Source organism: Eufriesea mexicana, unplaced genomic scaffold, assembly GCF_001483705.2.
Source record: "Eufriesea mexicana isolate 0111107269 unplaced genomic scaffold, ASM148370v2 scaffold13881, whole genome shotgun sequence".
Classification (NCBI taxonomy): domain Eukaryota; kingdom Metazoa; phylum Arthropoda; class Insecta; order Hymenoptera; family Apidae; genus Eufriesea; species Eufriesea mexicana.
The window spans coordinates 1-13,725 of NW_016921376.1; the positions used below are offsets into that span (position 1 = coordinate 1).

General features: G+C 29.1%; 3 protein-coding genes across 4 annotated transcripts; 2 read left to right on the forward strand and 1 right to left on the reverse strand.

The window, feature by feature from the left end:
- The first annotated feature begins 3,665 nt into the window (after positions 1-3,665).
- Dbp80 (putative ATP-dependent RNA helicase Dbp80) lies at positions 3,666-6,648 on the forward strand. Of its 2 annotated transcripts, XM_017908921.1 has the most exons (9): positions 3,666-3,867; positions 4,116-4,336; positions 4,413-4,505; positions 4,579-4,796; positions 4,879-5,056; positions 5,142-5,379; positions 5,455-5,617; positions 5,747-6,047; positions 6,572-6,648. In XM_017908921.1, the coding sequence occupies exons 1-8, from the start codon at positions 3,805-3,807 to the stop codon at positions 5,998-6,000; spliced, it is 1,428 nt and encodes a 475-aa protein (XP_017764410.1). In that variant the 5' UTR covers positions 3,666-3,804; the 3' UTR covers positions 6,001-6,047; positions 6,572-6,648. The 2 variants fall into 2 exon arrangements, with proteins under 2 accessions (XP_017764410.1, XP_017764411.1); XM_017908922.1 differs by lacking the exon at positions 4,116-4,336 and having other exon boundaries at positions 6,572-6,647.
- A 959-nt stretch (positions 6,649-7,607) lies between these two features.
- Positions 7,608-10,889, reverse strand: LOC108553861 (60 kDa heat shock protein, mitochondrial). The gene is made up of 4 exons (XM_017908912.1): positions 10,696-10,889; positions 9,456-9,867; positions 8,453-9,343; positions 7,608-8,215 (listed from the first exon to the last, which is right to left on the reverse strand). Exons 2-4 carry the CDS (start codon positions 9,865-9,867, stop codon positions 7,797-7,799), a joined length of 1,722 nt encoding a protein of 573 aa, XP_017764401.1. The 5' UTR covers positions 10,696-10,889; the 3' UTR covers positions 7,608-7,796.
- A 1,270-nt stretch (positions 10,890-12,159) lies between these two features.
- On the forward strand, positions 12,160-13,343 carry LOC108553875 (10 kDa heat shock protein, mitochondrial). Its single transcript, XM_017908932.1, has 3 exons — positions 12,160-12,263; positions 12,927-13,094; positions 13,159-13,343. Exons 1-3 carry the CDS (start codon positions 12,261-12,263, stop codon positions 13,300-13,302), a joined length of 315 nt encoding a protein of 104 aa, XP_017764421.1. The 5' UTR covers positions 12,160-12,260; the 3' UTR covers positions 13,303-13,343.
- The last annotated feature ends 382 nt before the right edge of the window (positions 13,344-13,725 follow it).

The window sequence follows — 13,725 nt, forward strand, 5'->3', positions numbered from 1 at the left end:
CAGCAGGAAAGACGTACCTTTTACCTCCTTTTAACGTTGTCTTTATTGGCCCAATTAATTCCATGTGCCACAGCCCTATTATTCCTTCTGCTTTCACAGTTTCCAAATTTCTGTAGATATTTCTATACATTTGTGCCTTAATACAACATTTACACTCTATATTCAGTTTGTCTTTAACTTGTATAACTATTACCTATTATCCTTCTCCCTTGATACATATGCTGCCTCCTTTCTGTTTCTTGATGCAAAATATTATGTATTTCCTTTTCTCTTTGCTCTCATTCAAACCTCTATCATTTCTTTATGTACCTCAGCTCCATCATTCTGAAATTTAACACATTGGCGATGATCATTGACTTTGACCACTGATATTAATATTCATTTATATCAGGAACACAACATACCTTTCAATCTCACTGTATTCTCCATATCTTGTTGTTATAAGAGGCCATCACCTAAATTAATTGTATTCCTTTTTGTCTGCCTAAACCATCTCCATTTTCTGAATTTTTATTTGACCATCAAAGATTTCTATCTTGTATGTCATATGGTTAACCGACCTAGAATGCAATAGACATATCATACTTTACATATTTATATTGCTGCTTCAATTTTTTCTCGCTATAAAGTATAATTCTTGGCATCTACGCTGATGATATTCCATGAGTCCAATATTTTTCTATTGTTGCACGTGCCTGTTTATTTCAACAGAATATTGTCTTTTCTAACTTGCACTATTTAATTATAATTAAGGGTTATGTTAATACAAATACTTACATTCTTTTCGTGATGCAGGCACACCTGCATGGACACAACAATGCTTCCGGCGTTTGTTTGTAATTTTTTCTCATTTCCCATGCACTCTCCTGTTCACTTGGAGAAAAATTAACAAATCGCTCAATTTCTGTGTTTAATTTATGAAATTTTATAATTGCGTTGTAAAGGCGTACCTTTGCATATTTGTCGTCTGCCAGGTAAAGAAATGAATGCTGATTGTCTAATTAAAACCGCTGTTTCGGCTGAATTTATTAAAGAATGTAGAAAACTTTATGATTTTATTTATTAAAATAAATTAAAATATATTAGGTGCACGTAATCAGAGTTAGTAAACTATTTGAGAAACTATTCCAAAATCATAGATGGCGCTGATCGCAGGCGGTAAAATTTGTATTCGAACTGGATACTAGAAATCAATTCGACAGTAGAAAATTAATAAATTGCCAAGTTTTTGTAATTAATTCATGAAAATTTATAGCTGCACAGCAAAGTTGGAATTATAGGCAACATTCTTATAGGATGTTTAATTTAATAATTAATACTTACATGAGCGATAGGTTTCGTATTTCCTGTAGTAAACAAGAATGCTATAGAAAAGTATTTTTCTTACATAATATTATTATTTTGTAATAAATATAAACTAGCATAAGGAAGCGCAAAGAATAAATTTTTTTATTAAGAAACTTTATTTATAATTGTGTATTTACAATGTTTTTATAGGCGAAAAATAAAAACAAAACAAAAAATATATTTAAAAGAATTATCAAAACTAAGGACGGGAATCGAACCCCGGTCCTCCAGTATATCAATTCTCGATTGTCCATGATTTTACATCATCTCCAACAATTCTCTAGACAATACTTTTTCTACTTTGCAGTACATTTTAATAATTTTACTTACCTCATACTTACCTTGTACTTACCTTCCTTTACTTGCAATTCCTCCCCTTACTTACCTTAATCCCTCTTCATTTAAATATCATTTAAACAGATATTGCCCACTCTCTATTTTCAAATTCCAAAGGGGACAGTGAAAATTCACAAGAGATAGGACATATGTTATACTTTGTGCGTAGCTCTTAGCTTGATATCGTTTCCTAAAGGAAAACGATACCAACTACCAGGTCTCACCACGTGGAGGTGGCTACGCATCGAGACCCGACATATGCCCTAGTGGCGCAGCCTGCTGGTGCTACCTGTATCAAAGGTACCCTAATCTAACTTGGAGCGAATTAAATTAAAGTGTCTCTACTGACACTATTATATTTCGTGTCTTACAAAGGACGAGTTTCGCGATTATTCGAAAGACCGACTAGCCTACGAGACGCACTCCCGTGTACCAGATAACTTCAGGCTCAACACCCTCCCGATCGGGCCTTTCCCACCCTGCCGCCGCCGACCTCGCCATAGCTTACTGGATGACCTAAGGCAGCCAACGAACCAGGGAAACACCCAGAGTCAATCCAAGGGTCCTATGCGAGACCTAACAGTCGGAATCACGCGCATGCTCCATACCCCGGCTCTATGCAAACATAACCACTTTACCGCCAAGTGCTAGAGGGGTAGTCAGGTACGCTCTTGCAATGATTCCGACTGCAGGGTCCATCCCCCGGTCGTGTGCACGGATTCGCACCCAGGGCGACTAAAGTCGACGTACCCTCGTGTTGCCCCAGATGCCTCACCAGCCCGAGGGCCACCAGAGATCTCGATGCATGACGAGATTGACAGTGGCAGAAATGAGTGTCGGAGACGAGCCGAGAGAATGACTTACAAAGCGTGGAGTTGTCGAGTACACGGGAAGTACGTCGCGTAGGCTAGTCGATATTTAAAAACGATCGCGATTATCGCGAGAACAATTATGTTCTATTTGGTAAACGAGGGGGATAGAAAATTGATATATTTCGTTCCAAGTTAGATAGCTTACCTGTGAACAGATAACGCGCACATGAGACTTAGTCTATAAATCTATCTTATAACTACATACAACTACTTAAGTCTAAACGTACGCATCCTTCACCGTCCAACGATGTCTTCCGATGAAATCTTGAAAAACTTAAAATCTACCTTATAGATACTTAGATTTAATCACACGCATCCCGTGTCGTCCAACAATGTCTTGAGAAACCTGAAAAGCTGAAAAGAAACAGATTAGTAAATGATTAATACAACACAATAAAACAAATAAAAACAAATATAAACCATAAATATCAACTAAATGAAGCGAACAACCCAGCGATGAGACATTAAGAACCTAACCATAAGACATGAACAACCTAACGATGAGACGTAAGATCCCAACGACGAAACATTCGAATATTATACAAAATATTTGAATTGTCAAATAAAAATAAAATCTGAAAAGTAAAAAATAATTAATACCTAAAATGAAACAGATTAGTAAGAGGAAGCAAAATAAAAGAGGAAGGAATATAAACCAGAACGATCTACCAGGTAGAAAGAACAATCCAACGATGAGACATAAACAAACCAACGACATAAACAAATGTACATAAACAAATAAACAAATGGAAATTTTATTTACAATTGTTTATTTACAATGTTTTCAGAGGCGAAAAATGAATACAAAATAAAATATAGTTTGAAAAAACTACTAACATGGACAAGAATCGAACCTCGGACCAGCAGCATATGAATTCTCGAACGTGGCCATTAGGCCACGATTTCGCTGTATGATTGAGGAAATAAATGTATAAATGACTACGTAATACAAATTTAATCATAAATATGTTAAAAATTTTTGAGTAATTGCTGCTATAGTGATATATTTTGTAAAATGCATAACGATATCTACAAACCTGCAAAGTTTCAACTAACTCGGTGACTCGAAGGATTCGCACTCTCCTTGTTAGTTATTGTTTACGCCGTATCGTGACGCTACATTGGCTAAGAAGTCACACAAGAGTTAATAAAATATTTCATAAAAATATTCGATGAATAATTTTGTTATTTTAAGTCTTTAATTAACACAAATTATTTTCATAAATATTGTGAATGTATCGATGTTAATATGGCTTCGGCTAAATTAGATTGGGCTAAATATGTGGATGAGCAAGAGAAACTATCGGCAAAGGTAATATTCTTATCATACGCGTATATCACCGGTTTAACCTCATTTTCGTCTGTTTATCCTTTATTTGTTATTAAACAAATTTTTTTCAGTGTATTTTCAATGCTTACATTTTGATTACTTAAATTATGTTTGTACAATAATTATATATCGTTAAGCTTACAAGTAATGTAAGAAATTTAACCTCTTTTTATAATGAGATATTTTTATCTTTATTCCCTTTTTCTACGTAATGGTGATATTTTAATTAGGTTTCCAGTTTAAATATTGACAAAGAACAAAAAGAAAATGTTACAAATACAGTTTCCAAAAATGATGATGGAGCAGATGAACAAATTTCACCTGCAGAGAAGTCATTACTTCAAAAAATTATACGTAAAGGTTTGGTAGAAACAACAAAAGATATAGAAATTCAAAGAAAAGATCCATCTTCACCATTATATAGTGTCAAATCTTTTGAAGCTCTTCATCTGTTGGTATTTTTAGCTATTATTCTATTTATATTGATATAACTCTAAAAAGATTATATATTATGGTATCTATTGTAGTAAACCAGCTTTATTAAAAGGAGTATATGCAATGGGATTTAATGCACCATCAAAAATTCAAGAAACTGCGTTACCCACTTTACTTGCTGATCCGTAAGTTTGTTTTTAATATGAAAGTACTTCACAATATAAATGATAAGCATGAAGTTTAATAAATTATGTGTAGGCCTCAAAATATGATTGCTCAGTCGCAATCTGGAACTGGAAAAACAGCAGCATTTGTATTAGCAATGCTCAGTAGGGTCGATACCACCAAGAATTATCCTCAAGTACTTTGTTTATCTCCAACTTATGAATTAGCTATACAAACAGGGGAAGTAGCAGCAAAGATGTCTGCATTCTGTAATGAAATAAAAATAAAATATGCTGTAAGAGGAGAAGAAAGTAATATATATTACAAATAATTACCAATTTTATAAAAATATATGCAAACAGAAATGTTTTAAAATATTTTTCATTATTTCAGTAAGACGTGGATCAAAGATTACAGAGCATATTATCATTGGAACCCCTGGAAAAGTTATAGATTGGGTTTTTAAATATAAGGTCTTCCAATTAAGTAAAATATCAGTTTTTGTTTTAGATGAAGCAGATGTAATGATTGCTACACAGGGTCATCAAGATCAATGTATACGTGTTCATAAGTAATTATTTTAGTGTACAGAATTATCAAGAAAAATTTCTAATCATATACCTTATATCTTATATGCTTGAATTTTACATTTACAGGCAACTTCCACGCACATGTCAAATGATGTTTTTTTCTGCAACTTACGAGCCAGATGTAATGAAATTTGCAGAAATCATAGTTAACAATCCCTTAATAATAAGATTGCTAAAAGAAGAAGAAAGCTTAGATAATATTAAACAATATTATGTCAAATGCAAAGACTTATATGAAAAATATACAGCTATTACCAATATATATGGTGTAATTACGATAGGGCAAGCAATTATTTTTTGTCATGTAAGATATTCTTATAAGAAATTTAAAAATTCTTCCATTTTAAAAGTGTAAGTAGTATTCTATATTTTAATATAGACCAGAAGTACAGCTAATTGGTTAGCTGAAAAAATGACAGAAGATGGTCATGCAGTAGCTGTTTTATCTGGGGAACTAACAGTGGAACAAAGAATTTCAGTTTTGGATCGTTTTAGAGCTGGTCTTGAAAAAGTTCTTATCACAACTAATGTTTTGGCTAGAGGTATTTATTTAAATTCATTTTTTATACCTACTTATTTATTATTTAAAAACAAAAGAATATAAATGTTGAAAACTTCTCATGATTCAATCAACTTTATTTAAATGTTTACATAATTTACAAACATTGCAGGTATTGACGTTGAACAAGTAACAATAGTAGTTAATTTTGATTTACCAATGGACCAAAATCGACAAGCAGATTGTGAAACATATTTACACAGAATTGGTCGAGCAGGACGTTTTGGTAAATCTGGAATTGCCATTAATCTAATAGACTCGCCGCGTGCAATGCAAATATGTAACGATATAGAAAAACATTTTGGAAAGAAGATACACTATCTCGATGCAGAAGATGCAGATGAAATAGAGAAGATAGGGGTTTAAGCTAGTGCATAAGGAATACAATTATGCTTTTTATCAAATACACGCAGGTATATTATAATACCTCCTAAAAAAAATAGACATTTGTATTCTCAACACCAATTCTTTATATTTCTTTTTGAATAGCACATATTACCAAAAAATGTTATATGTTTACTTTTTTTTATAATAATTGTATAATATTCTGTAATAACAAATTAAAATATGACAAGTGGGTCAAGAATATACACAGAGTTTGGATATGAAAAAGAAAAAAAATATTTTTATACGTTATACAACAAGCAATAGTTTTTGTTTATCTGTACCATTATGATTTTGTTCATTGAGTGTTTATATAAAAGGAAATCATTTCTTTCGTACTTTCTCAATTTTAACTACTACATAATATACTGAATATTAATCTTTAAATTAAAAAAAAAGTTACAACGATATTGCTGTAATATTATTACGACTTATATAAGTACAAATTATATAAAAAAAAATCATTTAATTATAAGTTATTAACTATTTCCGTTTAATTAATTTTAAAACGAATAAAATATGATTATTGTATTAAAACTGATATATTTTACAGGTTATAAAACTTTCTTGTATATGAATTATAAAATAAAAATATTTTAACACAATTCCTTCAAGAAAAGGAAATATAGATGATGTTAAAAGTACATAACATGTGCAAATAAGATTACACTCCATTAGTATGAAAAAATAATGGACCAGGATGTTCAATATCATTATTAAAACACAATTCTTCCCCAATTCATTTGCAAGAAAATTTTGGTGATAAACTTTTAAAATATAACATACTTTTATAATATTCTGATATGATTAATTTATTTGGATGAAATTGTATATAAATATAAATCAGTCACATTTAATTATAACAAGATCGATATTATTTGCATTTTACTTTTGTAATTAAATTCTCTTTTTCGTGAAATTTTTTTGCTTAAACTTTCTAATGAAAGTCCAATAATTTTTCACTCTGCAGGAAAATTTTTTTAAGAAATAACAATGGTGTATACTTTAAACATATATTTATTAAGACTAAAAAATGGAAATAAATCGTAACATTTAAAAAAGTATGACATAATATGCATTTTTATCCTACTACAATACATATGTTTGTACATTTTTGTTATTATTTATTCATCCATATAGATGAAAAATCATATAAACATGCATTGGAGGACATTATCCTTATTCTAAATATTTCACGGCCATGAATAAATATTTGTTTTTTAATAATTTTTTGAGAATTCGACGGAAAAATGTAATGAACTTGATAAAAATTTTTTAAAACTATAGAAATAACTGAATATCTATATAAATGCAAGACTATTTTGACATATAATTAAATTCTTAAGCATATTCTTCTGATTCATCATTGATTTTAAACTTACTTAAATTTTATTATTTTTTGATGTAACATTATAATTTGCACACTTGTTACATCTTGTATAATAAAATATAAACTATTAATATAAATGTGCATCTTTTTGAATAAAGAATGAATTTTTGTTATAGTATATAGTCAATAAAACAGTAATGCTCGAAAATGCAAAACAAAACTAAATGATTCGAGAACAAATATTACAACGTATGTAAAAAAACATGTTTTCCCTTATTATTTACTTTAAAGTACAGTAATTAATGTTCTAAGCATTTAGCTTCTTGGTTACTCAATTGGTAAATTATATTAATGTGTCTGCAGTTCTAATCGCAATTTATAACAAGATGATTAATATTGCGATTGAATTCCGATGTAAAAGTCAGTCTTTGTATGGGATTTCATTTAATTACATGCCCATGCCTCCCATACCACCCATACCACCCATACCACCCATTCCACCCATGCCACCACCGCCCATAGGCATCTGTGGTTCTTCTTTAGGTAATTCGGCAACTACTGCTTCTGCAGTTGTAAGTAATGATGCAACACCGGCAGCATCGGTAAGTGCTGTACGAACCACTTTTGTTGGATCAATAATTCCTTTTTCTATCATATCAACGTATTCGTCGTTTAGGGCATCATAACCAAGATTACTGTCACTAACTTTTGCTACTACTAAACTAGCATCCACACCCGCATTTTGGGCAATCTGTAAGCATGGCATACGCAATGCATTTGCCACTATTTTTATTCCAGTCTCCTGATCGCTATTTGATGCCTTTAAACTTCGAAGAGCTGGAATGCATCTTAAAAGAGCAGTACCTCCTATCAAATAAAAATATTTAACATAATAATTATGACAATTTCATTTTTAAATAAAATTATTTTATATATTTTTTAATATCTATGATAAATTACAGATATCTTTTTATATAAAATCTCTGTCTCCCACCATCAAAGTTAAAACTTTAATGAAAAGGAGAATTTTATACTCTATATACACATTGTACATTTATTTAAAAATTTATACAAAGAAATTTGTATACAATAATACATATTTACCTCCAGGAACAATTCCTTCTTCGACGGCTGCTCTGGTAGCATTAAGAGCATCATGAACGCGATCTTTCTTCTCGTTAACTTCTACTTCACTACTTCCACCAACTCTGAGAACTGCAACTCCCGACGCTAACCTTGCCAAACGTTCTTGTAGCTTTTCTTTTTCATAATCAGAAGTTGTATTAAGAATCTGATCTCTAATTACATCTGCTCTATGATCAATATCATTTTTTTTCCCTTTGCCTTTAAGGAAAAGCGTATCATCCTTCGTAATTACAACTTCTCCTACTTCTCCCAAATCACACAATTGTATGTTCTCTAATTTAATAAGATTTGCATCATCACCAAATACAATTCCACCTGTTAAAATTGCCATGTCTTGAAGCGTCGCTTTTCTATTATCCCCGAAACCAGGGGCCTTAACTGCAGCTACCTGCAAACCTATTTTTAATCTATTGACTACAAGGGTTGACAAAGCTTCACCATCAATGTCTTCTGCTATTATGACAAGTGGTTTTCTTTGAGAATTTGCTAATTCTAACGCTGGAATTATAGACTGTACAGATGATATCTTTTTCTCACTGAAAAGTAGAAGTGCATCTTGAAATTCAACTTTTGCTCCTTTACTAGAATTTATGAAGTAAGGAGATATATAGCCCCTGTCAAATTTCATTCCTTCTATAACTTCCAGTTCGTCGTGTAATGTTTTACCATCTTTTACAGTAATAACACCTTCTTTTCCAACTTTTTTCATAGCATCCGAAATAAGATTACCAATTGCTTTATCTCCATTAGCTGAGATAGTTGCTACTTGTGCTATTTCTTCTGGAGTTGTTACTGGCTTACTTAAGGCTTTCAATTCGTCTTTAACCTTATCAACTGCTAACATAACACCTATAATATAACCATTATTTTGTAATAAATGCAATATTAAACCACACCAAAACACAGAAAAAAATATTATGTAATAAATGTAAATTCATAAGAAGTTTATATATTTACTAACCTCTTCTTATTTCTACAGGATTAGCACCTTTACTAATTTTCTCAAATCCTTCCTTAGCAATGGCTCTTGCTAAAACTGTAGCTGTAGTAGTACCATCACCAGCTTCTTCATTTGTATTATTTGCTACATCTTGTACTAACTTTGCTCCAATATTCTGAAACTTATCTTTCAAGTCGACTCCCTTAGCAACTGTGACACCATCTTTAGTAATTTTTGGACTACCCCAACTTTGTTCCAAAATAACATTACGTCCTTTTGGACCCATTGTTACTGCAACTGCATCAGCTAAGATATCTACACCTTGTAACATAAGTGCTCTAACTTCTGCTCCAAACCGTACATCTTTTGCATATGAACGAGCTTGCAATTGGCGCATAGCTGCACCACGCAATACAGTTGGTAATCTATGCATCTAAAATAATAAAGAAAATTATTATAAATTGAAATATGCTTAATCCAAAACTTATTGCAATGTATAAAATTAACAATTTATAAAAATGACACTTTATATAAAATTATTTTCTAAATTTTAATAACAAAATTTGATATTAAATTTAATAATTTTATTTTAGCCATTTACACTTATTTACGTTTTACACTTTCTTCAATATCAATAAATTTATAACGAAATTTTGAAAGAAAAATATTAATCGTTTTATGAACGGAAACGTGGTTATGTAAACTACCGCGTGGTCAACGAGAAAACAGTATGATACAGATTGTTTTAAATAGTTTCAAAACATTTTACACGTTTTGTATAACACAAAATATATTCCTTTCTTGTATTTTTTTCTACATCTTTGACTTACAATACAATATAATGCACAAAATAATTAAACCAGCTTATAAAAGAAATAATTAAGTATTGAAGAGAACCAAGAATAAATACAAAAAGAAAAAAGAAATATGAATAATTTAAATAAATTATTAAGGAATGATTATAAACAATATTAATAAAATGTATAAATATTTCTTTTCGTTTTCTATTCTGTACCTCTAACTACAATTCTAAAAACTAAAATATTTCTCAAAGCATTTATTATTTTGATTTATTAAAATGACAATCATTAAAAAATTATTGAAAAACAGAAAATATTACTATGTAATAATCAAAAATGCGAAACATAACTGGAATATAAAAAAGTTAACTACTCTAAGTTTCGCCGGTTAATATTATTAAATAGTTAATATATATATTTTACAGATAAGAAACAAATTAAATATATCAAAAAAAGTTTACCTTTATTAATGAAAGAAGAAAAGCCGTTGATTTGAGATTGTAGTTATAAAAGAAATTGAAAATCGCTACAGCGTGACCGCACGTTGTCTCGCTTGCAGAATGAAATGTGTAAGATCGCTTACGCTTCACATGGGTATTACTCCCCTCCCTTTTCTTGCTATTCTAACCTATTTTTGATTTTGATTAAAATACTTCCAAAAATGTTTAATAAATTTAATGGAAATAAAATATTAATAAAACGAAAATTCTGAAATTATTTCTATTTTTTCTTTTAACAGCATTTCATTCTTTAATTATGCCGATAGATTATTTTCTCAGCAGAGACGCACAGTTCTAGAATGTACGAGAAACCGTATGATGTAATCATTCAGTATTCACCAATCATGTTCGATGATGTGCCAGCAGTTCGTTCTTTTGTAGTAATGATTATCGATTTCCAAATCAACATCATGATTTCAGATTTTTTTTTTAAATTTTAAAGTAATTTTGAGTTTTACAAAGGAAAATTTATGAAACATTGTATAGTAGAGCATTAAGAATAATTTATTATTTCTTATAGATTACTTCGGTTTAAAAAATTTACATATATCGAATTCTTTGTTTGTTCCACTTTTTATCATATCTAAATAAATAATTCGATAAGTACAATCTTTATTGTATTTCGATTTAATTTTATTTTCAAACATACTAAATCAATCAGAAACGCAAATAAGTATTATAATCTATAATGTAAAGTACATATTTATTATACAAGTATAAGAATATTTGCATATACATAATATATTACGTGTTACAATACATATAATTATTAATATTTAATAATATGTACATGTATTTATAATATTTCTTTTCGATACATTCTCTATATTATATTTTATCATTCATATATTGTTTTATATTTTTGTCATATTTATATATACCATTAGTGAGAAGTATTCAACAAATTTATAATATCAAACAAATAATATATGTAAAAGAATGCATATTTAACCATTTTGCATTTGCATAGTATAGTTATTGTATTCGTAGTTTCCTCACATTTATTCCTTAATAATATCATTTTATTATATTTAATTATGATGTACTAGGAACATAATAATTTTAATAAATATCTGTATATTGTTTTATTGCTTTAATATTAAGTTTAAAGTAATAACATACAAAATTAAAATTTTAGAATTTATTCTTTAATAACAATTATTTTCTTATATGTTATTATTATAAGTTTTATGCAGTGTATATGTTTGTTAAAAATATATGTAATGTGGTATAAAAAGATATATATTAAAATATAATTACAATTTTGTCCACGTGCGCAATGCTACTCTAGTGCCATCTCGTGCTAGGTATTTTGTCATAGATATATAGTTATGTAACATATATATCGGGTTCTTGCACAAATACGAATCGATGAACACGTGGTGGGGCAAAGAAATGTAGAGGGGAAATAGGAATATTCGAGAATAGTAGAGACTTCGCCTTCTACATATAAGTTGGACAACGTGCACGAGTGTACTTCTGCAGGTTATTCAAGTTTGTAATAAATAAAAATACGTTTTGTGACAATGGTAAGAATATAAAAATTATAATAGTTACGTTACTTACAATTTCTCATGTAGGATAACAAATAAATTTCATAAAATGTTTTTAACCATTTTTATGGATAACCTACAAATTACTGATTAGTTTGATATATTTTCTATTAAATTGTTCTTTGATTTGAAGAATATAATTAATACTACTGAAATTATGTGTAATATACTTATTTTTATCATTGTTTTTTAATTTGACATAGTAATTTCATTGATTTCTAGCTATAAATTTTTTCACATGGCCGGTATTAAATGTTCTTTATATTAGAAATTGAAAAACAAGTGACGATAAAACAGATAATAAAACAAAAGTAGATACATATAATGGTAGATTCTGTCGTGTGCTTATGATTCGTTATTGTAAATTCAGTAATAAAATTATTTATAGATAAAAAAAATTAATCGCTACAACTTTAAATAATTCTGTTTTCGTTGTTATTTTTAATATTTGCAAGTATATAACTTTTCATAATTTAAACGTTTTTAAGTTTAAAGTGTTACGAAAAATTTCGTAAAATTACATCATGCATGATCTTAAAGTAATTAATTTTGAATGTATTTAAAATTTATATTTATAGAATCAATTATAAATGCTATGAATTTTTCTATATATATTCTATCTTAATATTTTTACCATAGGCTACAGCTAATGCCATTAAGAGACTTGTACCTCTCTTTGATAGAGTTCTTATACAAAGAGCTGAAGCTATAACAAAAACAAAAGGTGGTATTGTTTTACCAGAAAAAGCACAAGCAAAAGTTTTACAAGGAACTGTTGTCGCAATTGGACCAGGACAAAGAAATGATGTATGTTCAAAATATTTGAAATTTAATTAATAAGTAGAATGCAATAAATAATATTTATTTCCAGAAAGGAGAACATGTTCCTTTAAGTATCAAGGTTGGTGATGTAGTATTATTGCCAGAGTATGGTGGAACTAAAGTAGAACTTGAAGATAATAAAGAATTTCATTTATTCCGCGAGTCAGATATATTGGCAAAGTTAGAAGTTTAAATTTCCTATTAAATTTATGTTTGCAATTTTTTAAGTACTACCAATTATTTCCTGAAAAATATACAATCAACGAAATAATGAGATGTAAGTTAATTTTAGGTAAAGTTTGATGTTCATCATTGTATTATATGATTATGTTATCCTTTTATGTATCTACTGTTCTATATGTCATGATTTCATACATATAAAAAGAAAAAATAAAACATTCATTTTGTTTAGATAATAATTTGTTCAGATATTGCTTTCTATATTCTTATTTTAATATAATGATTTGTATAATAAATAAAAAGAAATAAAAAAATAAAATAGAAAATGAAAGAACACTAAAACTTATTATTGATATTAATGTAAAAAGTAGGTTTATATCCAAACTTTGTATATGAAAAATATGTATTTTAATAGGAATTACAGAATTTTAGAATT